Source organism: Octopus sinensis, linkage group LG3 (genome assembly GCF_006345805.1).
Source record: "Octopus sinensis linkage group LG3, ASM634580v1, whole genome shotgun sequence".
NCBI classification, from domain to species: domain Eukaryota; kingdom Metazoa; phylum Mollusca; class Cephalopoda; order Octopoda; family Octopodidae; genus Octopus; species Octopus sinensis.
The window spans coordinates 135629000-135655614 of record NC_042999.1 but is presented as its reverse complement, the minus strand read 5'-3'; the positions used below and the strand labels follow the sequence as shown (position 1 = coordinate 135655614).

Below are 26615 nucleotides of genomic sequence, written 5' to 3'. Positions count from 1 at the left end.
GTCATAGTCAAGTAGTATTAGGAAGGGCATCAAGTAAAAGCAAACAATCCCTCTCATGAAAGCATGGGAAAATATAACTAAAAATACTTACAATTCTTCTATTGGCATGTCCAGAAACATTAGAGGTATAAAGGGTAAAAAGCCCCTTTGGTCATGAATGACCATGGGGTTGCACTTAGAAAGTTACCATCTGAGGCATAAGTGCAGGCAAAGTTGTTTATGGAAGACCAGCAGTCACCCATGCATACCAACCTCCTCTCTCCATGCCACCGATGTTATCCAAGGGAAAGGCAGATACAGCTTGGCACCAGTGACGTCACAACTCATTTCTACAGCTAATTGAACTGGAGCAAAATGAAATAAAGTGTCTTACTCAAGAACACAACCCACAGCCCAATCTGAGAATCAAACCAGCTACCTAATGATTGTGAGCCTGATGCTCTAGCCACTGAGCTATGCGCCTTCACATATCAGAGATATATAGATGACAGAATTGGTGCAGGTTATTATTGGTATTTATTTACCAAACTTGGAATGTTAAAAGACAATGTTGACTAAATACATAATCCTTTGGAGGAAAAAGAAACTGAAGTGAACGACATGCAAATTGAAGCTCTTGCAAATTAGTATAAATACTTGCTGATCAGAACATTCACACACATATCATCAACGTCATTTTAATGTCCAATTGTTTTCCATGCTCACATGGATTGGACAGAATTTGTTAAGGTGGATTTTCTCTAGCCAAATGCCTTTCCTGTCACCAACCTTCACCTGCTACCTAGTAAGGTAATATTTCCCATGACCAGACAACATACAAGCTTACAACTATCATGTGATGATAAGACAGAGACAGTAATACTTCATCCACATATATGTATATATGTATTTATACACACACATACATACACACAACAAGTTTCTTTCAGTTTCCTTCTAAGTCCACACACAAAGCTTATTTTATCTGACATGCTAATGATTCCATTAAAGGTACAAAGCTTGAAATTTTGTAGGGAGGGGACTAATTGATTTCACTGCTACTTAATTTATCGACCCTGAAAGGCAAAGTTGACCTCTGGCATTTAAACTCAGAAAGTACAGATGGCAGGTGTGGTAACAATTCTGCCAGTTTGCTGCCTTAATGTTTTCTTTAGTAATAATAAGGACAACAGGCTGTTCCTGCTTTGCTCTCTTTTTTTTTTTTTTTTCAAGAAAGTCAAGTTTCCAGTGTGTCTAAAATGTCACTGCAACCTTAATCTTTCCATTACATTTAATTTGAAACCTTTCACATTGAACAGAGCAATTGTTGATGTTATTTTGCTGATAAATTTTAATCATTTTATGTACCACTATAAATACTTAATTGATAAATTATAAATTTTTCATGTTCTCTTACAGCTTCAGCCTGTCCAGAACGCAGTCGCAGAGTTTGTCAATTCAATTGTATTATATACCAACGGCAATTTAGATGTAAGTAGTTATATTTCATTAATATGTAGTTACTTAATACATCACATATTTTTGCGGAGGGGGCCAGTCATTTAGATTGACCCCAGTATGCAACTGGTACTTAATTTATAAACCCTGAGTGGATGAAAGGCAAAGTTTACCTTGGCAGAATTTGAATTCAAGAACATAAAGACAGACGAAATACTGCTAAGCTTTTCGCCCGACATGCTAATATTTCTACCGGCTCGCCACCTTACGTCACGTGTATATTAATATATGAATGAATGTTTGAAAGATCCTCTGCCACCCCTTTTTTATGTATTATCACCTATTCTCTCCTCTTTCATGACCCATTCCTATTTTCCTTACATTCTCCCAAACTTCTGCCCACCCATAGCCCTTTTTGTTTCCTAACTAATAATAATGTTTTTAATATATTTTATTTTATTTAACCATTGTTATAGGTTGATGAGACGGAGAAAATTTATCTGAAGTCTTACCAGGCTAGTGGAGATATAAATGAGCTTCTCTTCTTAGTCAATGATCCCATTGTCGTTACTTCAACTCCCATCAAAAACAGAAAGCCATCACCTCGGTATGTCTCTTACATGAGTTATTATTGTTCTGGAGTATTCAGTGGAACAGCTTTTGTGATAGCCCACAGAACTAAATGCATTTTTGTATGTTAGTTTTAGTGAAACCTTCTTATCTATGTGATAGCAGTTAAGGACATCGCATCCTAAATCATAAGATGCAGTAAGGATTTAGCTGTTATCTCACATTTTTTACTTTTTGGAGCTTTTGTGGTTACTATAATGTTATTGTAATTGTAGGTGTTGTCAATGCTATTGCAATTATAGGCAAAGGGAAGGGACAGCATATCTGTAGGCCTGCCAGAGATTGTACTGTGTTGGTGAGTGAGTGTTTGCCTAACAATTAGATGGTTACAATATCATCAGCGCAAAAACATTAGAAAACTGTATTTTGAACTCACCTGACATACCTCCTTATATTGGTTGTAATTTTACACAAACATTCCATTCAGCATTATAAAATATGAGATAAAGGATTGTTTCATTGATGTGTGCAATGATTGTCTCTTTGTGTTATTGAAAGAGATAAGATACTCATGTTGCCACTGGAGAATGTTTTTGAAATATCAACCCATGGATGCAGTGCAGGTTTAGAATGAGACGTGATGTTTGATGATATATGAATAATAAACATACATTACGGACACAACTGTTACCACTCCAGTCACCAAAGCAAACCTCTAGACATATATTCAGTTCATCATCATCATCATTATCATCATTTGATGTCTGTTGTCCATGCTGGCATGGATTGGATGGTTTGACCTGGGCTGGCAAGCTGAGGAGCTGCACTTTCCTAATGCCAACTACTTTACAGTGTGCTGGGTACTTTTACGTGGCACTGCATGGGTACTTTTACATGGCATTGGCATGGGCACTCTTACAGGGCACTGCACACTTGCTTTTACATGCTTTACACCAACCAAAGTTCTGGTCTTAACACTTCTGTACAGCAAGGTACCAGGCATCTTGGTCCTTTGTCATGTTGCCTGAAAGATTCAATGTCTTGAGATTATTCTTCAGTACTTCATCCCATGTCGTCTAAGCTCAAACAAGTCATTTACTAAGCATTTTTTTGTGATTGTTATGAATAGGCGCAGGAGTGGCTGTGTGGTAAGTAGCTTGTTTACCAACCACATGGTTCCGGGTTCAGTCCCACTGCGTGGCATCTTGGGCAAGTGTCTTCTGCTATAGCCTCGGGCCGACCAAAGCCTTGTGAGTGGATTTGGTAGACGGAAACTGGAAGAAGCCTGTTGTATATATATATATATATATATATATATATATATATATGTGTGTGTGTGTGTGTGTATGTGTTTGTGTGCCTGTGTTTGTCCCCCTAGCATTGCTTGACAACCGATGCTGGTGTTTACGTCCCTGTCACTTAGCGGTTCGGCAAAAGAGACCGATAGAATAAGTACTGGGCTTACAAAAGAATAAGTCCCGGGATCGAGTTGCTCGATTAAAGGCGGTGCTCCAGCATGGCCGCAGTCAAAATGACTGAAACAAGTAAAAGAGTAAAAGAGAGAGTAATTATAATATCCTATCATTAATTCCTTTCTACAATAGTAAATAATAGATAAAAATACAGATATCTTATTTTGTATTGAGTATGAAAATACGGCATAGTGTTGAATGACATTGATAAATGGATACTGTCTTCACCTAATATAAAACAATGTGTCAATTGTTGGACAGCTGTGATTAATGGATTAAACGGTGAGCAGAATAAAGTTTGAATAAAAGCCTTTGAACTGGTTTATGACAGTGATGCTAACATATATGCAGTTATTATCCATTCTCATCATATATTTAATATTCCTGCATACAATACCCAATTTTAAGTAATTTTCTTGTATCTATTTGCACTATTTCAAACACAGTATATACATAAATTGAATCAGTTAGCTCATTCCTTTTTTAGTAGTTTCAAATATTCCCACATATATTCACTGTTGTATACTTGTTTCACTGGTATATACATGTATCTCACAACATCTGTAAATATATATATATATATTCCTTCTAACAATGCATAGAGAAAAATATCAACAAATGTATGTAAAAATATTGTTTTCTATCTAACTTCATTACTAAGGTAAAACTTTGAGACATCTTTGTATTTTCATTAAATTAATACTGTAACTTTTCTAGTTATTCATAATATAATTTGTAAATATCATTGATGTTTTTAAAATTCTTTTGCAGACCTGAGGATTCAGTAGTTGCTCCACTCACACCAGTTCGGTAAGTGTTGTTAATGCAATCAACTAGCCCACTCCCCAAAAATTTAGGCCTTGTACCTATTATTATTATTGACTGAGAGATCAATGCATGCCATCAAGGTAACACTAGGGTACAAATATACAAAGCCCAGTATGCCCATCATGACTACCTGTATGATAAGGGTACACCAGACACATACATCACATCCATATGTGCATGAGATGATGTTCTCATATCAAGATAAGCAGCATATGACCTTGCAGGTGGGGCCCAGTTAGAATTTTCTTTGGGTCAAGAAGCCCATCCCACTCAAAAGGTTGCTGAATAAGGTTTGTTTAAGGATGATGAATGAAACATCTATATTTCCAGAGGTGAATTATTCAAACCTCTAAGAATTCCTCTCAACACATGGCTATGATGCTCCTCCACTACTGCTGCTTGTGATCAGAAACGCACATATCATCAGCCACCAAGGGACATGCTCAACTGGTTAAGGTCAAGCAACTGACTGGCAAGTCTGGTATTAAGCAGAATATTTGCAGTGGCTCGTCTTTTATACCAAGAACAAATATGTACAAGATAACACTTCCAATCAGTTAAGATCAAAAGGCATGAGAGCCACACTACTACTACTACTGCTGCTGCTGCTGTCACTAACACCACCACCACCACTACTATTATTATCATTATTATTGCAGTGAGCTGGCAGAATCGTTAGCAGACTGGATGAAATGCTTAGCAGTATTTCATCTGTTGCTGTATTCTGAGTTAAAATTCTGCCATGGTTGACTTAGCCTTTCGTCCTTTCGGGGTCAGTAAATTAAGTACCAGTGAAACACTGGGGTTGATGTAATTGACCAGTTCCCTACCCCCAAAATCTGAGGCCTTGTGCCTCTAGTAGAAAGGATTGTTATTATTATTGCTCATTGTATCTGTGAAACAAATGTGAAACCAGTACAAGATTTGGTGTTAGATTATTGGTAACATCTTAGCTCTTTATTGTACTTTTTGTTGTTGTTTAGCCCCTAGGTCAGTCCTAGTTGGGCAGACCTATGATCAAAGGCATTCCAGCCATAACCATCTCAGATATAACATATATATAGGACTATGTTATTTCATATGTATTTCCATTTCTGAAAATGGTAGAGTATTGTTTGAAAGAGATTTGGCTGCTATTTCTAGTTAGATGAGCAACTGCTGAGAAGAATCCCAGTTGGCTTCTTAATATTTTATCAGGGTTAATACTAAGGGTTTTAGATATTTAAGGAGTTCATATAAAAATGTTAAAACTAAGAAATGTATTGTGTATATTGTTATCAGGTGTAAGTTTTCCTATTAGCAAGACACATCAAATAAGGCCAGTTGTGAGTAAATGAGTAAATAATATTGTTAACTCCAGGTCATCTCTGATGAAGCAGATCTGTGATCAAAGACATTTCAACTATGATTTTTCTTTTGAGACAAAGTATATATAGGGTTGCATTATCCATCCTTCTTTTTTTAAGATTGGTGTGACTTGAGTGAAATTTAGCTGTTATTTCTTATAGTTTAAGTGGTCATTTAGAACCTTTGATTTTTGCCATAATGCTTCTTATCAGTGATACCAACTTGCAAAAAAGTTATGTGCTTTGAATGAGTAAAGAGGGGAAAATATAATTTTCTAATTGCTTATTTTAGGTCAGCATTGACTGTTGTTCAACAGTTATGGAAAATCTTGGAAGAAATACCTGAGGACCCCAGGGAATTGCTGAAAGATTATATAGATGTGAGTATTTTAACTTTATTATGTAAGTGTAATGTTTAACCATTTATTCCCAGCATATTATTTTATTTAATACTGCTCAAAAAATTAATATTATAAAATTGTTTTTTGTTGAATTGTGTAGTATAAAGATTGTATAATTGTTTTGATAATATACGATTGTTTGAAACTCTGACCTGTCAGTAATATATCATTATCATCATTGTCATCATTTCACATCTGTTTTCCATGCTAGCACGGGTTAGATGGTTTGACATGGAGTGGCCAGCTAGGGGTGCTGTCCAAATTCCAATTGTCTGTTGTGGCATGGTTTCTATGTCTGGATGCCCTTCTTAACACCGACCACTTAACAGAGTGCGATGGGTGATTTTTATGTGCCACTGGCATGGGTGTATTTATGCAGCATCGGTACAGATGCATTTACCTACAACATAGGTCAATGTAATTGACTTACTTTCGCCACTAAAACTTCTAGCCTTTGTCAGATTATAAAAATCATTATTACTATTCAATACTTGCTTCTTGATATTTCTCTTATGTATAATTTTTCTTAATTTTTCTTTCAGAGTTCTAATGCCAGTATGGTCACATCTATTTCTGATAGAATTGAAAAATACAGGAAGATCTTTGAAAAATCTTTCACAGATGTAAAAGGTCAGGACCCAGACACTAAGCGGTTTGCTTCAGAGAGGTTTCAAATTATCGTCAAACTCTATTTACATATATTCAATTCTCTTCTAATATCTGTAAGTATTTCTTCATCTTATTTTCTTACAAACATCTTGTATGAAATGTGAAGGTTTTTAATCAGTGTGCAAACATCAAGTCATGAGAAAGACCCAACACCCAATGTGGCTTAATGGTTAGGGTATTCTGCTCACAATCGTAAGGTCATGAGTTCAATTCCCAGCGACGTGTTGTGTCCTTGAGTAACTCACTTTATTTCATGTTGCTCCAGTCCACTCAGCTGGCAAAAATGAATAATACTTGTATTTCAAAGGGCTAACCATGTCAAACTCTGTCATGCTGAATCTCCTTGAGAACTACATTAAGGGTACATGTGTTTATGGAGTGCCCAGCCACAATTTCACAAGCAGGAGCAACTGGAACCCTCATTGTTGTAACTGATGAAGTGCCAGTTAAAGTTGTATTGAAGAATATGATAGATATGGAAATTCAAAGCTTTGAATCTAGGAATAAACTTTACTTCAGTATTTCTCCATGTAATTTGTCTTGTATCAGTTTTCTAAAAATATTTGTAACACCCACCTTGGACAGACAAAATTAGTATATAGCATTTAAATATTCAGAGGGAGTTTTGATCTAAACTGCATTGCAAGTGTTATTCACTTTTGTGCCCCATTCTGAAGATCCACACCACACCAAAATATTATCATGTCCCACCTTCAGAAACAACACTCTACTGCTTTTACTTTTTTCTTGGACTTGTATTTTCTGTCATGTGTACATACAAATAGATGTGTGTGGACACACACATACTCACAAAGTGATTTGCAAGTAAACTACATACATAGGGTAATGGGTAAAGACTCCCTTTGGTCATGAGTGACCATGGGATTGCACCTAGAAAGTTCCCCTCCAAGGCATAAGTCCAGGCAAGCTTGTTTATGGAAGACCAGCAGTCGCCCACGCATACCAGCCTCCCCTCTCCCTGCCACCGATGTTATCCAAGGGAAAAGCAAAGGCTGATACAGCTTGACACCAGTGACGTCGCAACTCGTTTCTACAGCTGAGTGAACTGAAGCAACGTGAAATAAAGTGTCTTGCTCAAGGACACAACACACAGCCTGGTATGGGAATTGAACTCACTACCTAATGATTGTGAATCCAGTGCTCTAACCACTGAGCCATGTGTCTTCAACTACACACATAAAATCAATGGAAATTGTAGTTGTGATATCAGTGCCGGTGGCACATAAAAGAACCATCTGAACGTGACTGTTGCCAGTGCCGCCTCGACTGGCCTCTGTGCCGGTGGCACGTAAAAAGCACCAACTGATCATGGCCGTTGCCAACCTCGCCTGGCACCTGTGCCGGTGGCACGTTAAAAGCACCCACTACACTCTCGGAGTGGTTGGCGTTAGGAAGGGCATCAAGGTGTAGAAACACTGCCAGATCAGACTGGGCTAGGTGCAGCCTCTTGGCTTCGCAGACCCCGGTCGAACCGTCCAACCCATGCTAGCATGGAAAGCGGACGTTAAATGATGATGATGATGATATGGATATATGTATGTTTGTGTATGTACATATGTGTGACTGTATATGTATATATTGTTTTTGTACATTTATATGTATGTATATATTTGTATACACATGTTTATATACATATATATGTGTGTGTGTGATATATTTTTTCAGGAACAGCGGCGTGTTGGAAGAGCTTCTCTTGTGACTATGTTCCGTAGTGATGATCTCCACAAAGCTTTGATGGCATGTAGTGCAGAAGTAATCCTGATGACTTACAATGTTTCCTGTAGGTATTTTTCTCTGTTAAACTCACTTGAACTTTCAGTTAATGCTTTAACTGTGAAATTCAATTTCATGGTTATTCCAGTAATGATGTTAAATACCTACCAAAAAATAGAATTGGTATTTTCTGCAAGTCACATTAGCACATAATAAACTTCATATATTTCAACAAAAAGTAGTTTTGAATATGACATTCCCCGCAAAAATTTAAGATTGGTATACTCTTTTACTTGTTTCAGTCATTTGACTGCGGCCATGCTGGAGCACCGCCTTTAATCGGGCAACTTGACCCCGGGACTTATTCTTTTGTAAGCCCAGTACTTATTCTATCGGTCTCTTTTGCCGATCTGCTAAGTAACGGGGACATAAACACACCAGCATCGGTTGTCAAGCAATGCTAGGGGGACAAGCACAGACACACACACGCATATATATATATATACACACACACATATATACGATGGGCTTCTTTCAGTTTCCGTCTACCAAATCCACTCACAAGGCTTTGGTCGATCCGAGGCTATAGTAGAAGACACTTGCCCAAGGTGCCACGCTGTGGGACTGAACCCGGAACCATGTGGTTGGTAAACAAGCTACTTACCACACAGCCACTCCTGCGCCTATCTGAAACTACTTTCTGCTGTTAAGGGTAATGAAATTTTGAACAGATATACCTTGATTTCTGCAGCAAAGCATTAAGATTATTTTAACACTTTTAGTGTCAGATAGTTATTAGATTGCAGCTATGTTGAATTTTAGTTGAACGAATCAACCTCAGTGATTCTTTCCTTAAGCTTGGCACTTATTCTATCATTTCTTTTGCCGAACTGCTAAGTTACGGGGATGTAAACACACCAACACCAGTTGTCAAGCGGTGGTGTGGACAAACAAACATAAAGACATGCATGCATGCAGACACACATACGTATACACATACACACAAGACAGGCTTCTTTCAGATTTTCCATTACTAAATCCACTCTCAAAGATTTGCTCGGTCTGAGACTATAGTAGAAGACATTTGCCCAGGGTGCAATGCAGTGGGACTGAACCTGGAGCCATGTGGTTCAGAAGCATACTTTATACCACACAGCCACACCTGTGCCTGTAGTCAATGTCAATCTTTTATTCTCCACTTTTTGTATACTTGAACACGTTCTACTGAATCTTAGTAAAATATTGCAGCTTCATAGTAATCCAGTAAAATTCACAGACAATATCTGCTGTAAACAAAGACTTGCATATTTATTCTTCATCTGTTCCAGCAAATTTGAATGTGTTATGAACAAATTGACTTAAAATTGAATGTTTGGTTGGTGTTATCAATAATGATTTAGATTTTTTTTTTCTAAATCTGTAAAATTATAATTATTCGTGGCTTTGGTTGATATTATCAATAATGTTTCATTTTGAATTTGTCTAGTGAACAACGTTGAATCTCAGAACATCCAGCCTGATTTTGCCTTCCCTTGGGTATTGAAAGTATTTGATCTAGAGGCATTTTGTTTATTCTTGGTGCTTGAATCTGTCTTAAAATTAGAAAATAAACTACCAGGAGAAATTTGCAGGGTAAGTTTTGCTATCTACTTGTGGATATGTTTCAGTTGCTGTGTGTTTTAGTTTTCAATGTGTAAGAATATATCTCTGCTGTGCACATATTCTAGATGAAATCAGACAAAAGATTCACTATCTAGTATAACAAGCCAAACTATTTCATCTACTGTGTCCTCTATATCTCTTATCACTTCTACAAATATATGTTTTCTTATCTGTTTGCCAGATATAAATACTCTCTTGTCATATGCATAATCCTTCTTTCATTCCTTAGATCTTTACTAAATACTTTTTCAGTATCACATATCACTGGAGTTCTGTTAATGGTCAAGTTGGAAAGCAAACTTCTTACTGCACAGCCGTACTTGCACCTATACCTGTATTTGTGCGAAAAGTATTTAAGTTTTATTAACAGTTATCTTTTGTTTCTCTAGATAATGCATTGTTAATCTTCAGTGAGGTATTTTGCAATGGTCTTTTATTTACTCCCCATTTTTGTGACCAGAGATGTTTAAATACTTTGGAAAGCAACCTTGAATGATTAATTTCTTAACCCACACAGCTACACCAGAGCAACCACTGTTTCAGAATTAATTTAGGAATGGTTGGCTAATAAATAACCTGCTTATCCCTTATGTTCATTCTATTGATTGTTTATCTATGATGCATCAAAGATTTAGCAAGTCTGTCAAAACTATACCAGCATGGAAAGTGGACATATCATCATATCATCATCATCATCATCAACATTCAGCATCCGTTTTCCATGCTGGCATGGGTTGAATGGCTTGACAGGAACTGACAAGGCCAGAAACCACATTAGGTTTCATAGTCTGTTTTGTCTTGGTTTCTACAGCTGGATGCCTTTCCTAATGCCAACCATGTTATAGAGTGTGCTGGTGGCATCAATACCAGTGCTTTTTACATGACACCAGCACCATTGCTATTATGTAACACCTTGGTTTTAGGATCTCAATTCTGTTGTGGGTGAGTCTTCTGCAGCACAATAATGCACCACATACCTTGGTCCTCTGTCATCTCCTTTGTAAGGCTCAGTGTTTTGAGATTGGCCTTCAATACTTCATCCCATGTCTCTTTGGGTTGCCCTCTTCCTCAATTTTCCTCCGCTTTAAGTGAGTGGCACATCTTTATGCAATTGTCCTCATCCATCTATATCACATGACCAAACCAGTTCAGTTAAGATGGCTGTGGCAAGGTGGATTGGGCCATTTGAGAATTAAGTGCCTTGACTACAAATACAATACAATACAGGTGACAAGATATGAACTTTTGACCTCTTGATTATGTTGTCCTTTACCCACTTGGTCATTCTTGTAATATAAAATACCAAATCACCAGATTCTCCATTCTCCAATTTTAATCAACCTTCTGGTTAAAAGGAACGGGGAAGGTTTAATGCTTTGTTTATAATTCTGCACACCATCATTACACTTGTTTATCAATATTTTGTTGAATTAAGGCGGCAAGCTGAAAGAATCATTAGCATGCTGGGCAACATGCTTAGGGGCATTTCGTCTGTTTTCATGTTCTGAGTTCCATTTCTGCTGATGTTGACTTTACCTTTCATCATTTCGGGGTCTATAAAATAAGTACCAGTTGAACACTGGGATTGGTGTAATTGATTATTACCTCACCTGGCCTTGTAATCAGTATTTTGTTAAATTTATTATTTGATTTATAATATCTTTAGTTTGAAATTTGTTTGTCTTCTTTGCAGCATATTCAGAAAATAGAGCAGGATATTTTGGATTGCTATGCATGGAAGGAAGTAAGTGTTACACTATTAGCATTTAACATTTAGACCTGTGTGTGCGTGAGTGTGTATGCATATGTGTGTATGTGCATATGTGTGCACATGAATGTTTGTGGGTATGTACATTAGTGGAACCTCTCTCAATTCACTCCTGATTTATGTATACTTTGTCTTATTTATTCCAGGGCAGGTCAGTGTTTGAGATCTCAAATGAGGATCTGGAGAACCTCTTAGAAGCAAAAAATGGTGAAAATGCAACAAACCTAATGTAAGTCTAGTTACTTAATATTAAACTCATCATAATCATCATTTAAATACAATGTTATTACCAGTTCATATATGCTTGGGGCATATTCAAACCTGCAAGAAAGCCATTCACTGTTTTGTCATGGAGAAAATTTCTTGCTGTTGACAAATGGTGTAAATACACCTAAAATCAGCTCACAATGCCACCTATCCAGACTGTGAGACACATGCATTTCAGAGTGGTTATCTCCTCTTCAATCACAGAAACTGGGCATGGTGCACTGTGAGATTGTCTCTATGATATTCTTGTCATTATACAACAACTGGTAGTGCTAATTACAGGGTGGCAGTGCTAAGCAGTGATGCGTATAAATACAAGGTTATCATTATCATTGTTTAATGTCCATATTCCATACTGGCTTAGATTGGACAGCTTAACAGGATTTGATGAGCCAGAGGACTGCATTGAGCTCCAATGTCTGCTTTGGTGTGGTTCCTGCAGCTTGATGCCTTTACTAACACCAATCATTTTACAGTGTATTAGGTGCTTTTTTTTGTTGCACTGACACTAGTGAGCTCATCAGGTAACTTGCCAAGATAAGACCTCCTTGATAGAGTAAGGTTGCAGTAGTTTTGTGCTAGGTGTTGTGAGGCTAAAGTATGATAGAGGGACATGAATAGGTGTTTTGCTGTAGAGGAGATACACGGTTACCTCAGCATAAAAGAGAGAAAAAAAAATGGTGAAGATGAGATGTCAGGGTGTGTACTCAAGATACAAGAAAGTGGAAAAAGAGAAGAGAGAATTACCTGGCACTCTGTCAGCTACAATGACAAGGGTTCCAGTTGATCCAATCAACAGAACAGCCTGCTCGTGAAATTAACATGCAAACGGCTGAGCACTCCACAAACATGTGTACCTTTAATGTAGTTCTCAGGAAGAATCAGCGTGACACAGAGTGTGACAAAGCTGACCCTTTGAAATATAGGTACTACAGATTTTTGCCAGCTGAGTGGACTGGAGCAACATGAAATAAAGTGTCTTGCTCAAAGACACAATGTGTTGTTGGGAATCAAACTCACGACCTTACGTTCATGAGCTGAATACCCTAACCACTAAGCCATGCGCCTTCACTAGAAGAGAGAATAGGGATTGAAAATCAAGCATAGCTGGATGGGTAGATTTGTGAGAGTGCAAAAGAAGAGTGTCAGATGTGTGTGTGACACTGTCTTTATCAACACCAACTGAGCAAAATTGTTGACAATGTTTATGTTCTGTGGTAAACATAACTCCCATAATTCATTCATTTTCAACATGTAGTGACTGGTGGAATGAAAAAACAAAAAAGAAATGCCTTACTTGAAAAACAAGTTGTGTTAGGAACAGGAAGAGCACCCAGTTGTAGAAACTCTGTCTTAACACAAAACCCTTCACTGTTAAGTGGTTGGTAGTAGTAATAACTATTAACCTTGGACAGAACACAGCACCCATGATACTGTTTATGTAGTAGTATTCCAACATTTTATAATTTCTAACATTTTAAGACAAAAAAACTTGGTTATTTTTCATTAATAAAATTAACATGATAAATTAGGGAACATTTAATAAGAATTTATATCTAACTTTCAGGATGACACCAACGAAAAATAATCCAAACAACAGTTGCTTTTATCATTATTATTACATAACACCTGAAAAAATGCCCATGAACTCTGAGTCAAATGGTCAAACGGTGGTGGTGCCAAGCAGTCCAAATTCATCAAATACTCAAAGATCGCGAGCAATTAAACAGTTCTTCACAAAAGGTATTCCTTATTCTAAATTTCTTACTTTTCATCAGATCTTTTAACATTCAGATTATTCTGTTAAGCATGATGTTTATGCAAATTGTTTTGAATTAATCATGCATTATCTCAATGCTTCTAGATTTTTTAGAATGACATTGTATGATAGGTTTGAGAGGCCAAATTTTTTGGTGTTTGATGAGAAAAATTACAATTTATGCACTGAGAAATTGATTCAATTGATTATACTTTTCCTTTATTTTAATGTAAGAAATAAATATTTTTTTTCCATATTTTCAGTTTGCCATCTTGCTTTCAAAAGACTTAGCCGATTATGTGAATCATTGGAAGTTTCTCCTGAGCTGGTTTGTATTTATAACTTTACTCTTTACTCTCTTTTACTCTTTTACTTGTTTCAGTCATTTGACTGCGGCCATGCTGGAGCACCGCCTTTAATCGAGCAACTCGACCCGGGACTTATTCTTTTGTAAGCCCAGTACTTATTCTATCGGTCTCTTTTGCCGAACCGCTAAGTAACAGGGACATAATCACACCAGCATCGGTTGTCAAGCAATGCTAGGGGGGCAAACACAGACACACAAACACATACGCATATATATATACATATATACGATGGGCTTCTTTCAGTTTCCGTCTACCAAATCCACTCACAAGGCTTTGGTCAGCCTGAGGCTATAGTAGAAGACACTTGCCCAAGATGCCACGCAGTGGGACTGAACCCAGAACCATGTGGTTGGTTAGCAAGCTACTTACCACACAGCCACTCCTGCGCCTATGTTCTAATAAAATCTCTTTTCTAGACATTCAGACTTCTTTTATTTGTTAACAGAGCAATTACTTTAATTCTAGCATAGTTCTTAAAATAGGATGTATTGAGACCATTCTGGAGCACTGTATCTAGCAATTTCACTGTGGCTTGTATAATACTTATATCAAAAAATGTTTTAAATTGCTACAAAAACTAACATCTGAGATTACCTGAGTTAAGTATTTTGTTATTAGAATTTCAAGTAAAAGGGATTAGTGGTGGTTATATGAAGGGAAAGGAAAAAGAAAAACACAGAGACTCATATTGCTCTCTTTCCATATTGCTGATGATGATGAGTTTCATCTAACCTAGATTTTTTTTTTTTTACATTTAAAACATTAAAACAGCTTAATTACATAATGAAATTATACAAATTACTAATGAATCATGTCTGAAAACCAATATGAAAATTCCATAAGCCCTAGTCAGATTATGCAAGAACTGAGGCATAGAGCGAAAACATTGGGCAATTTTATCACATATTGAAAGGAAAAGTGATCAATTCACTAAAAATGATTCACAACATTTTGAGTAAGTGCTTTCTACTGAAGCCTTGAACTGACCAAAGGCCTCGCGAATGGATCTGGTAGATGGAAACTGTATGGAAGCCAGTCATTTATGCCATTTTTGTAACTTTACTGCTGATTTATATACTAGCAGTATCGCCCGACGTTGCGGTTTGTTTAGACCCTTTAGAATTGGAATTTTTGAAAAGTAAAAATTTGGCAGCATGTAGCTTGTTATTATCTTTAAGTGAAATGCACCAAAAAATGGTGACACAGCAGTCAAAACATCGTAAAAAATAGGGATTTTCATAGAAAAAAGGCACCTTTTTGATGTAAATAATTTTTGGTGTTAACATGGTCCGATTTGAATTTTTTCTTCTACAGAAGGAAGAGTTAGCCTTCTTTTATCATACTCTCATATATATATATATATATATATATATATATATATATATATATATATTCATACATACATATATATATTATGATATATATATATAAATACCAAAAAAAACCCTCCAGGCTACATCCCGAAAATTCATTTCTTTGTCGAATTTCTACAATGTTTATGGCGATTCGTTTTTATATCTTGATTTTTTATTTTTCATGCAATTTACGCATGCTTGCACGCGTGGTGAACACAGTTCACGTCAAACAGCTGACTGAGTAAAGTTCACTATTCAATGCATGGGATAAGGCCTAAACAAACACATTATCAATTTTTTCACTTGCGAGATGAATTTCGGAACAGAAATAGCGCAGTTCAATTTTCATTCGCCTAAACTTTAAGTGACCCATTTTTCGTGGTTCTATGATTTGTTGTCTAGGAGGAGATGTGCCGGGAAGTTAAACACACAGACACACAAGTTGAATTTTATATATATATAGATATATATGTGTGTGTGTGTGTATATATATATATATATATATATATATATGTGTATATATATATTTATGTGTCAGTGTTTGTCCCTCCACCATCGCTTGTTGGTGTGTTTATGTCCCCATAACTTAGCATTTCGGCAAGATACTAATAGAATAAGTACTCGGTTTACAAAGAATAAATCACGGGGCTGATTTCTTTGACTAAAACTCATTAAGGCAGTGCTTTAGCATGGCCACTGTCAAATGACTGAAACATCTAATAGAAGAAAAGAATGTATATTATCTTTGTATGTATATAAATGTATATACAGCCAACACCAACATACCAGATTCTGATACTTGTTAGTGTTCATAGCTATTTTGAGTTTAATATTTTGATAAAACTGGGGTGGGAAAGAAAAGATGTAAATTAGCACAAGTTACATTAAACCTTCATGTACAGGAAACCGGCAGAAAATTAAGCATTAGGGACTATTGTAGTGGTAGCAGTGGTGATTATATCGGCATTGGGTTTTTTTAAGTGGAAACATTTTATTCTCACCATCAATTTTCCATTTGATAAACGAAACGAGTCATTTTAGTCTTTCTACTCTATAACTTTTTTTATCTTTATTTTCCTCTCCCCACCAGACACAGAAAGTTTGGACTTGTCTTGTCCATTGTATCATACACAATCGTGAATTACTACGAAACAGACATCTTGACCAGGTATGTAACATTGTAGGATGTGGTCACTTTTTATGTTTTAAAATTTATCTTTTCCTTGAATAACTGGGGCAAGTTGACCTCTCAACTTTATAGTTGACATATCCATATTTTTGGCTTGTTGCTCTTGAGAATACTAATGCAATATCAAAAAGCAGATGTTAGTTCTGCAAATCTCTAGAGAAGTCCGTCTTATTGATAATTCAACTAGAATAAAAGTTTAATGGAAATACTGTGGAAATATGTTTGGCAAATCATAATTGGACATTTTGGAAATTTGGAGTTGAGTTAAAAACATAATGTTATCTGCAATGAAGATAGACTACTTAGAAGGAGTGGGTGAGGGTTAGATTGAGCATTACAAATAACATGACAAAATAATGAAATACAGAAAGAGAAATTCCGTTGTAGAACTGTTGAATCTATATCAGGGTATCATCATTATCATCATCATCATCATTTACAGGGGCCACTGAAAAGTTCCTGGCTTTGGGTGAAAGAAAATACAAAAGGATCAGTTAATTATGATTTTACTCAACATATTCCACTCTCAGGTTCAAACACTTATTGTAGCAGTCCTTTAATTTTCCTAAGTCCTGTAAAAAAAACTCAGAAAGTTAGGTCTCCAACCAGGCCTTTTGCAATACCCTTAAAGCCAGGAACTTTTCAGCATCTCCTTGTAGCATCTGTTTTCCATACTGGCATAAGTTGGATAGTTTGACAGGAACTGGTGAGTTAGAGAGCTGTGCTAAACCCAACATCTGTTTTGGCATGGTTTCTATAGCGAGATGACTTTCCTTCCTTATACCAGCCACTTTGCAGAGTGTACTGAATGCTTTATATGTGACAAGGGGATATAGAATTGTTGGAGGAGACCTTATAAAAAGTGATGAAAGGTTAAAGTCTGATAGAGGGACAGGAACAAGTGTCTTGTAGAAGAGATGCATAGCTACCCCAGTTAAATGGATATTAAACCTTAGGAGACAACAGGGCTAATTTATTGGCTGAAAAGTTGAATGACGAAGAAGATTGAATTAGTTCATTCAATTTCCTACAAGAATATATATAGTTTTATATATGTAAAGTAATTACTTTATTTTTTATAATTGTTTTTGAAAAATAATTGCATACCCTCTGTAGAGCTTGTGAAAAGGGATCTGTCTTCTTGGCACTGAAACTCCAAATGAGATTCCATTTCCAAAGGGTTAAAATGTAATTGGTGAAAAACAACTAGAATGAGAATGTGCCTTCATCATCTTTGCCATCATTGCCTTATACATTTTAAATAAATGAGAGGCAGGAATGATTATGTATTGGATTAAATATTTTTTTGTGTTTGGTTACATTCCTTTATGTTTGGAGTTCAAACTCTGCCAGTATTGAGCGTGAATTTCATCCCTCTGGAGTTATAGAGTTAAGTGATTCAGTTTCTTTATATACTTCTCCTTTATTAATGTATGGCCTTGTTAAAAATTAAAAACTCAATATATAAGTATTTTTAAATCTGTTTCAGAAAATTGTTAATATCTACCTTTTAAAAATCATTTATTGATCTCAAATTTCCATTTTCAAGATTATGGTATGCTGTCTGTATGGTATCTGCCGAGTAGTACATCAAGAGATTAAATTCAAAACTATTGTAAATGTATCTAAGGAAATCTCACTTGCTCAACAAGAAGTAAGTATTTTATTTATTACACAGAATGTAATAGTATTTGTTTTATTCTCACATATTTATGAATTTAATTTTTTTTTGTAATTTTGTTTGAGTAGTCCTTGTTAACTCTATTATTTATATTATTGGGTTCTCATTCCTAAGGTATTTTTCGATACATTATTTACATTTGACTAGTCTTTGATGGAGTTTCTCTATATGTCTCCATTGAAGTCTAATGTCGGCTCTGTACCAATTAGATAATACAGTTCTATATTTCAGAGATGAGGAATTATGAACATTATTTACATTATTTACCTAGTTTTCGATGGAGTGTCAAATGTAAATAATGTATTGAAAAGTACCTTAGGAATGAGAACCCAGGTTCGAAATGGACTCTTTTAATTCCTATTTTACTCAGGTGAATCCTCCTAGTCATTTGATGTTTCAAAAATCATATTGTATTTTTATAATTAAATATTATTAGGTATTGTATAAAAAGAAGTTGATATAGGTGCTGGCATGGCTGTATGGTTAGCAACTTGCTTCCCAACCACATGGTTCAGTTCTACTATGTGGCACCTTGCGCAAGTGTCTTCTTCTATAGCATCAGGCCAACCAAAGCCTCGTGAGTGGATTTGGTAGGCAGAAACTAAAAGAAGCCTGTTGTGTGTGTGCATGTATATATATATATATATATGTATATATTTTTGTGTGTGTATCATTGTGTCTATATCTCTGCCTCCCGCCCTCCCATCACTGCTTGACAACTGGTGTTGATGTGTTTATGTCCCCATAATTTAGTGGTTCAGCAAAAGGGACTGGTAGAATAAGTACTAGGCTTAAGAAGTAAGTCCTGGGGTTAATTTGTTTGGCTAAAAAAACCCTTCAAGGCTGTGCCCCAGCATGGCTGCAGTCAAATGATTGAAACAGATAAAAGTAAAAGAAAAATAAAAGATTGTAGTAGTAAGACCAGATAAATTTTAGTAACAAAATCTTATATGGACTCCCATGGGCCGTATGAACCCCAGTTGAGAAGCATTTGGGATAGAACAGAAAAGTGGGTGAGTAAGTGCATGATTAAAGATAGGGATTGAGTTAACATAGTGAATATCAGTTTGGGGGAGGAGAAGTGTAGGAAGAAAATAGGAGTGAGTTAAGGAGGGAGAGAAGGTTACAATGGACAATAGTAGGGATACGATGTGAAGTGTAGTGTGATAAGTGGTAGCATTTACAGACCTGAGGGATTAGGGAGGGATGCATGTTAGAAGATGAGTCATTGGAGAAGGCTTGACAGAACTGTGATTTTGCTGAGATGGATGGGGGTGGGGTCTTCACAAATACATAATCTGTTACTTTAGTGCTTTAAAAAAATTTCTCTCTTTTTACCCCTATCCCCAGATGATTTCTCCAGTTATTTCTCAGTTGATATTCATATTTCTTCATCTAATTCTTGATATCTCTCTTTCCACTCTCCAGATATTTAAAGTGATATTAATCCAAGATGGCAGAACGGATTCAATTGTTGGTTTTTATAATAATGTCTACCTACCAACTATGAAGACATATATTTTACAGTTTGAACCTAACAAACAAACAGTGAGTAAATTCATTTCACAGTTATTTGTTCATTATGTATGCATGCTGTATGCATGTATTTTGTGTATATATGTGTGTGTGTGTGTGTATATGTCAACTCAGCTGGCAAAAATGAGTAGTACCTCTATTTCAAAGGGCCAGCTTTGTCACATTCTGTGTCGTGCTGAATCTCCCTGGGAACTACGTTAAGGGTACACATGTCTGTAGATTGCTCAGCCACTTGCATGTTAATTTCCCAAGCAAGTTTTTTCCGTTGATAGGCTCAACTGGAACACTCATTGTCATAACCAATGGAGTGTCAGACAGTCAGTATGTATTTGTGTATATGAATATATAATGTATGTTTATATATATATATCTGTGAGTGAAATAGAGAGAGTATATATATACATACACATAGGGTGTCCATAAATAACTTTACAATATGAAAAATTCAGAAAAAAAAAAATAAAGATAACTCATACAGTTTATTGGAAAATAAGTTTTATTAGAAACATCAGAACATTTCCACCTGGCCTCCATTGGTTGAAAACCTGGTGAGTTATTCTTATTTTTCTTTTTCTGAAATTTATGGACACCCTATATAATGTGTATATATATATATGTGTGTGTGTGTGTGTGGTGTGTGTGTGTGTGTACTTAAATACATATATATGTATGTATTTAAAGAACGTGACTGGGACAGAGACATGGCTTTTTTTGTGCAGTCATACAACACAAAAAAAACATCCAGAAGTTGAACTTGTACCTCTGTTACCAGTCATTCAATGTCTTAACCTCACAGTCTTTGAACTACATTGTACTGTTATCTTGTGCATTCACCGCCTGCCTGAACAGTGGGGTGGGTGGGGTTTACTCAGAATGGGAGTCTCACTTGTATTCTATGAAGCTTGCTTGCTGCATTATCTCTTTCATCTTTGTGTTTGTTTGAAAGATGGCGTTTTTTTTTTTCAAATCTTGGAAGTAATTCAGTTTTAATGGGGGCTGCCAACAGGATTTAACTGTGATGATGTGTCTTGATTCAGTTAAACTAAAAAGGTAAGAGATATAATCTGAAAACCTCATGCGTCTGTATGGTGACTTTAACACAACATGTCTGGTAATTCTTCCCTGTGTGCCTCAATTTAGTATCTTCTGTAAGTATATAGTGTGTCTGTTAGTGTGTGTGTGTGTGTGCAGAATTGCTGAATGGTATGGAATTTTGCTTTGCAATCACAAGGTTCTGAGTGTGAGTTAAGTATTTTCTCTAAGTAAATAGTCTGTCTGTATGTGCATGTATTATCTGTAGTGTGCATAAGGTGGAGAGCTTGTAGAATCATTAGCACGCTTGGCAAGATGCTTAGTGGCATTTCATTTGCCATTACATTCTGAGTTCAAATTCCGCTGAGGTTGACCTTACCTTTCATGGTTGTATGCCATACATGTTAATTTGCACAAGTATATACTTATATATGTACATACATACAGACACACAAGAAATTAGGCTTCTCAAAACCAGAAAGGAAAAAGCTAATTCAAAGGCCATAGATCCAATCCTTCAATGGAACTGTAAGAATCTGTTAACTTTTCAAAAGTTTATCATTTAAGTATATATGAGCATGTCTAGATATGCAACTATATGCATGAGAATATATACATAAAACAAAACGTACGAATCTGCACATGTACATACATACAAAAATACCCTGTTGTTGATGTTGAAATTCCAGTGAAGGAGCCTTGGATCTAGGTTAGAAACCAGCTCTTTTGCTATTGGCAAGAAATCTTGAAATAAAACTGAATAATGACATACATACTTTCTTGCGTGTGTGTGTGTGTGTTTAATCACCCTCATTATCATATTTTACATGCAATTTCCATATTGGCATGGGTTAGGCAGCTTGCCATAGACCAAGTCAATTATTGCCTTTCCACACAGGTCAGTCAATCACTTCTCACTGCTACATTCCTTGTAAATGTGTATATAAGATGAAAGTGTGGGATAGTTGGTTGAGTAGGGGAATTACAAGGATGATTTTATAAAATTATTTTTGAAGTCAAGAAAATAGTAATGAATAAGAGGTGAAAATTGTTTTTTGCATGGTCTATTTGTAAGTCTGTGTCTGAATGTAGATGTGCATTTTTGTGTTTGTGTCATTGAAATTTTAATCTTATTGTATGCATGTTCTTGTTTGTGATTGTTAGAGAGAGAGAGAGAGAGAACGTGTGTATGTGTGTATGCATGCATTCATGTGTGTCTGTCTATATATTTATTTGTGCAGAACTTTTTGGAAAATATATGAGAAAGTTAATATAGAAAATTAGATGATTCAAGTTCAAATTTTCTCAAAATATGTATTTTATTAATTCTGTTAAATATATACTTTGAATTTATTTCTTTGTGAGTTTATTTCTTATAGGTATATGTTCTTGTGTCTGCATCACCGACTTTTACCTCTTCCTTAGTCTTCTTCTGCAGTTCCTTTACTCTTGGGATATTCTGTCTCTTCCTTTACTTAACAGCCATTATCCTTACAAATTACATATCTATACCTGCACTACTGTGTCTCTTGCATGTGGCTTTTGATTCCTCTTTGTTGTAAACCAATTCAAAAGAAAACTTTTATTCAAACTTTGTTCAGCTCACTGTCTGATCTATTAATTTTAGCTGCCCAACGATTAAGACATGTTGTTTTATGTTAGGTAAAGATAGCATCCACCCATCAGTGTCATTCAACACTGTACCACACTTTCATACTCATACAAAGTATGATTTCTATTATTTTTATCTACTATTTACTATTGCAGAAAGGAATTAATCATAGAACATTATAGTCACGATGCATTTAAAACGTATGGTCTTTTAGATAGGAAGGGGTCTTGATAATTCATCCCGGTCTCAGTTTTATGGTTTGAGCAAGTTTATAGAGCATTTCTAAGCTGTTGTCTAATGTCTCAAGAAGTCTTTGTATGACTGATGGTGATAGAAGCCCAGCCAAAAGGGCATCACCAGTTAGAATTCCTCAGTAATGGTTTGCATGGCAATGGTCTGCAGTTAGGGCTTGGATTTTGCACTTCTTGGCCAGTGCCTGAAGGCTTGACATAAATTCTCCTATAGACTTGTTTTCCTTTTGTTTGTGAGTTTGTGGCTCATGACGCATCATTATGGCTGAACCTTGCTTTATAAACATGAAGCCCAGGCATTCTATTGCTGCCTCGAAGGTTTTGGATTCTTTGAAATGGGTTAGGTCTTTGTTCTGCAGAGGACTAAGAGTACTTCCAGTTTGGATTTATCTGGAACTTTTGCTTTTGCTATGTAGATGTGTAGCATTCGTTTCCAGTAAATGTAATCTTCCTCGGTTAGGTCACCTGGTAGAGTCCTCTTGAACACTTTGGCATCCATTTAGTCAAAGTTTGAATAAAATTGTAAACCAATTCAAAAGAAGGCTTTTATTCAAACTTTGTTCAGCTTGCCTTCTGATCTGTTAATCATGGCTGCCCAACGATTAAGATGCGTTGTTTTATATTAAGTAAAGACAACATTCATCAACATCAACATCATTCAACACTGCACTGCACTTCCATACTCAATACAAAATATGATTTCTATATTTGTTTTTGTATCTACTATTTACTATTGTAGAGAGGAATTAACGATAGAATATTATAGTTCACAACACTCTTGTACATACCTTTGCTCTGAACTCTCCTCTGCTTGTTTCTTCATGCATACTAACATTACATATCCAGCAGAATATGTTCGCTTTATTTGTTTCCAGCCTTTGCACATCCTCTGCATTCAATCTTTATGTCTTACTGCCATGCAACATCACACTTTGTACATCAGTCTACCCTTCAGTGATAGAATCTCTTTATTGCCAGCATAAGTAATAACTTTCTGCTCTTTACCCATTGTTATTGTCCTGACCAATATATTTTCAGAATACTCAGCTACTGATTTGGTCACTCAATTAATACAATCTACAAACTACATCTTGATGGCCTTCTGAACATTTTAAGGAATTTGCTACTAACTAATCTTCTGTATCTACCACATACAAAGTTTATCTTCTTTGTTAGCCTTCTGCAATCCCACAACACCTCTTTAGCATTCATAGTTTCCACTGTGTACACAGTATGCAATTTCTATCTACTCTGCATATCTGATATGACCATTTTCCAGATGTCAACAGAGTCCTGACTTATCTCTTATTTGCTAAAACTCACTTTCAGGCCTCTTGTTCCTTGGTTTTGTTTCCAAGTCTAAAATTTCTTCTGTAAATCTGTCATAAGATTCTATTACAAGTACTAGGTCATCAGCATATATTAGTTTCTACACACAGCTGATCTTAGACTCCTTTAATGGCCTGGTGAAGTATAATAAACAGGAGCAATTTGTGATCTGAGCCTTGATATAGACTGCATTGATGTAGGCTGCATTGCTGTTCATAGCTTTCACTGCTTTCAAAAGTCATTCATTTATGCTTAATTTTCATTGTTTCCACCAGTCTGTAGAGCATGATATCCTGTTAAAAACCTTCTCCAGATCAACAGTTGCTAGGTAGAGTGGTTTACTCTTAGCTCTGAATTTCTCTTTCAGTTGTCTCAGTAGGAAGTGGGTACCAGTAATATCCTGGCCTGGTACAAACCTAAACTGTGTCTCATCTCAGCTAAATCTCTTTCCAGTCAGTTGTGCTAAACTCTTGCTTTTGTCACTTAATCCATTAGTTTAGTACCTTTGCAGGATATTGTTCCAGTCATTGGATATAACACTTCCCGATACAACCTGGTTAACTATGCAAGTGACTAGCTTCAGCCTTACTTCATTGGATATTTTCGGCATCGCTGCTGATGATCCATCAACTTTACCTGCTTTCATATCCTTAATGGTCATTTTGCCCATATAACTATCAATTTAAATAGCCAAGTCCTCTGTAAAGTCTACTTGGAGGTAATCCTTCTGCCCATACATTCTTGATATTCAGCAACCCTCATAATATCATTTCCAGTCTTGTTCTCAATGTTGGTAATAGTTGTGTACCACTGTCATTTTAAACACTTTTGCCCACTGTCTTGATTTACACTGATACACTGCTTTGCAATTTGGAACACTTCATGCTTCTGACCCTGGTATCACAGAACATTGGTAGGCCTCTTGCTTTCAGCTTCTCTCTATTGCTGTGTAAACCTTGATATTGTTCTTAATTCTCTATTTTCTCCCTATTTTCTAGACCTTTATAATGGAATAGTAGTACAGATAAAGGACCCGATCTACACTACCATTCCACTACCATGTTGCTTTGGTATTTTGTTTCAACCACAGATCTTATCTGTGACCACTTTAAATTATCTCATTGAAAACTAACAGTTGTTTTGTATGTTTTGAATCTCTCCTGCCTCCTTCTCATCATGTGTCACCTAAAACATCAGAAGGATGTTCTAGTTTTGGTATTTTCCTTCTCCAGATTGTCTTAATTTAGTCTAATTGTTTCTTATTCTGATGTCACCAATCACTCGTCTATGTTGAATGATACATTTTTCTGAATGTTGAGTAGTACAACTTCATGATGAATATGCACTCTGTTAACTTTATGTATTTATTTGTTTAGTAGGTAATCAGGTAACTGATCAGTCTATTTTAGTGTTGCAGATAGTTCATTTGGAACACAAACTTTTAGAAGCCTTGGTTTCTCCTTATGTACTCCTGAGTAGCCATCATGATACTTCCCAACATATCTATTTTAGTAACTGCTCCTGAGATGATCACAAAAACAGTCCTTTTGTTCATCGGTCAGTTTTGATTGTGGTGCATCAGTAGAGATAACAGCTGCAGTTGCATTGTCTATGATTAGTCCAAGCATCATTATTCTGTTGCATATTCTTAGTACGTTAATTAATTTATCTATCCATTTCTCCATCAACAGTATGCTTACTCAAGCATCAACAGCATTATTACTTAGAAGACTGTGTACCTATGTTCTCTGCCTGTGAGGTGTCTTGTAGAGTCTCCTCTCCATTCAACTCTTGTGCAAAGTACATATGAACACATCTCTCCTCTCTTGCATCACTATACTTTTTATAGATCTATTTTTCATTATACCAACATTGATAATTATAAAATTAATTTTTTTTTCACTTCACTAAGCAAGGAGGATATCCTGTGGTATGTAGGTTATTTGAACTCTACACCTTAAAGGAAGTTTGCTATTACTCACTGACAGTCAAGGGGTTCTCACATATACTCAGATAGGTCCACTTGACCAACCCATTACATAGTCCAATATATGCAATTGAGGAATTTCATTTTATTTGTATTTACTGTGATTTTGGCATGGATTTACTCATTGGTTGCTTATCATAATGCCAATCACTTTACTATATAAACAGGTGTGTTTTATTGTTCCACTTTACTAGTGATGTTATCTGTTTGGACTAAAGTGTCACCTTACTGAGTTACTGCTCTCCTGGACAGGTTTATAGTCTCTTCTATGCAAGTATTTATTTGGAGTTATGCTTCTCCTTGTGGCTTGCTGAGATCATATCTTCCTGCTGTAGGTTTTCAATCCTTGCTTACAATGCTGA

At 36.0% G+C, this 26615-nt stretch overlaps 1 protein-coding gene across 5 annotated transcripts in view; it reads left to right on the top strand.

Annotated features, from left to right (window-relative positions):
• LOC115209261 (retinoblastoma-associated protein) overlaps positions 1-26615 on the top strand; it is a 76981-nt gene that overhangs the window by 28975 nt on the left and 21391 nt on the right. For all 5 annotated transcript variants that reach the window (XR_004998337.1, XR_003881320.2, XR_004998336.1 and 2 more), the window contains exons 11-24: positions 1399-1470; positions 1914-2044; positions 4251-4289; positions 5946-6033; positions 6597-6776; positions 8410-8524; positions 9944-10089; positions 11813-11863; positions 12034-12116; positions 13722-13897; positions 14177-14241; positions 16727-16804; positions 18375-18479; positions 19935-20054. Coding sequence is in view for 1 of the 5 variants with exons in the window: in XM_029777555.2 (XP_029633415.1) it covers positions 1399-1470; positions 1914-2044; positions 4251-4289; positions 5946-6033; positions 6597-6776; positions 8410-8524; positions 9944-10089; positions 11813-11863; positions 12034-12116; positions 13722-13897; positions 14177-14241; positions 16727-16804; positions 18375-18479; positions 19935-20054 (1449 nt within the window). In the remaining 4 variants the exon portion in view is untranslated. The remainder of the gene's footprint in view (positions 1-1398; positions 1471-1913; positions 2045-4250; positions 4290-5945; positions 6034-6596; positions 6777-8409; positions 8525-9943; positions 10090-11812; positions 11864-12033; positions 12117-13721; positions 13898-14176; positions 14242-16726; positions 16805-18374; positions 18480-19934; positions 20055-26615) is intronic.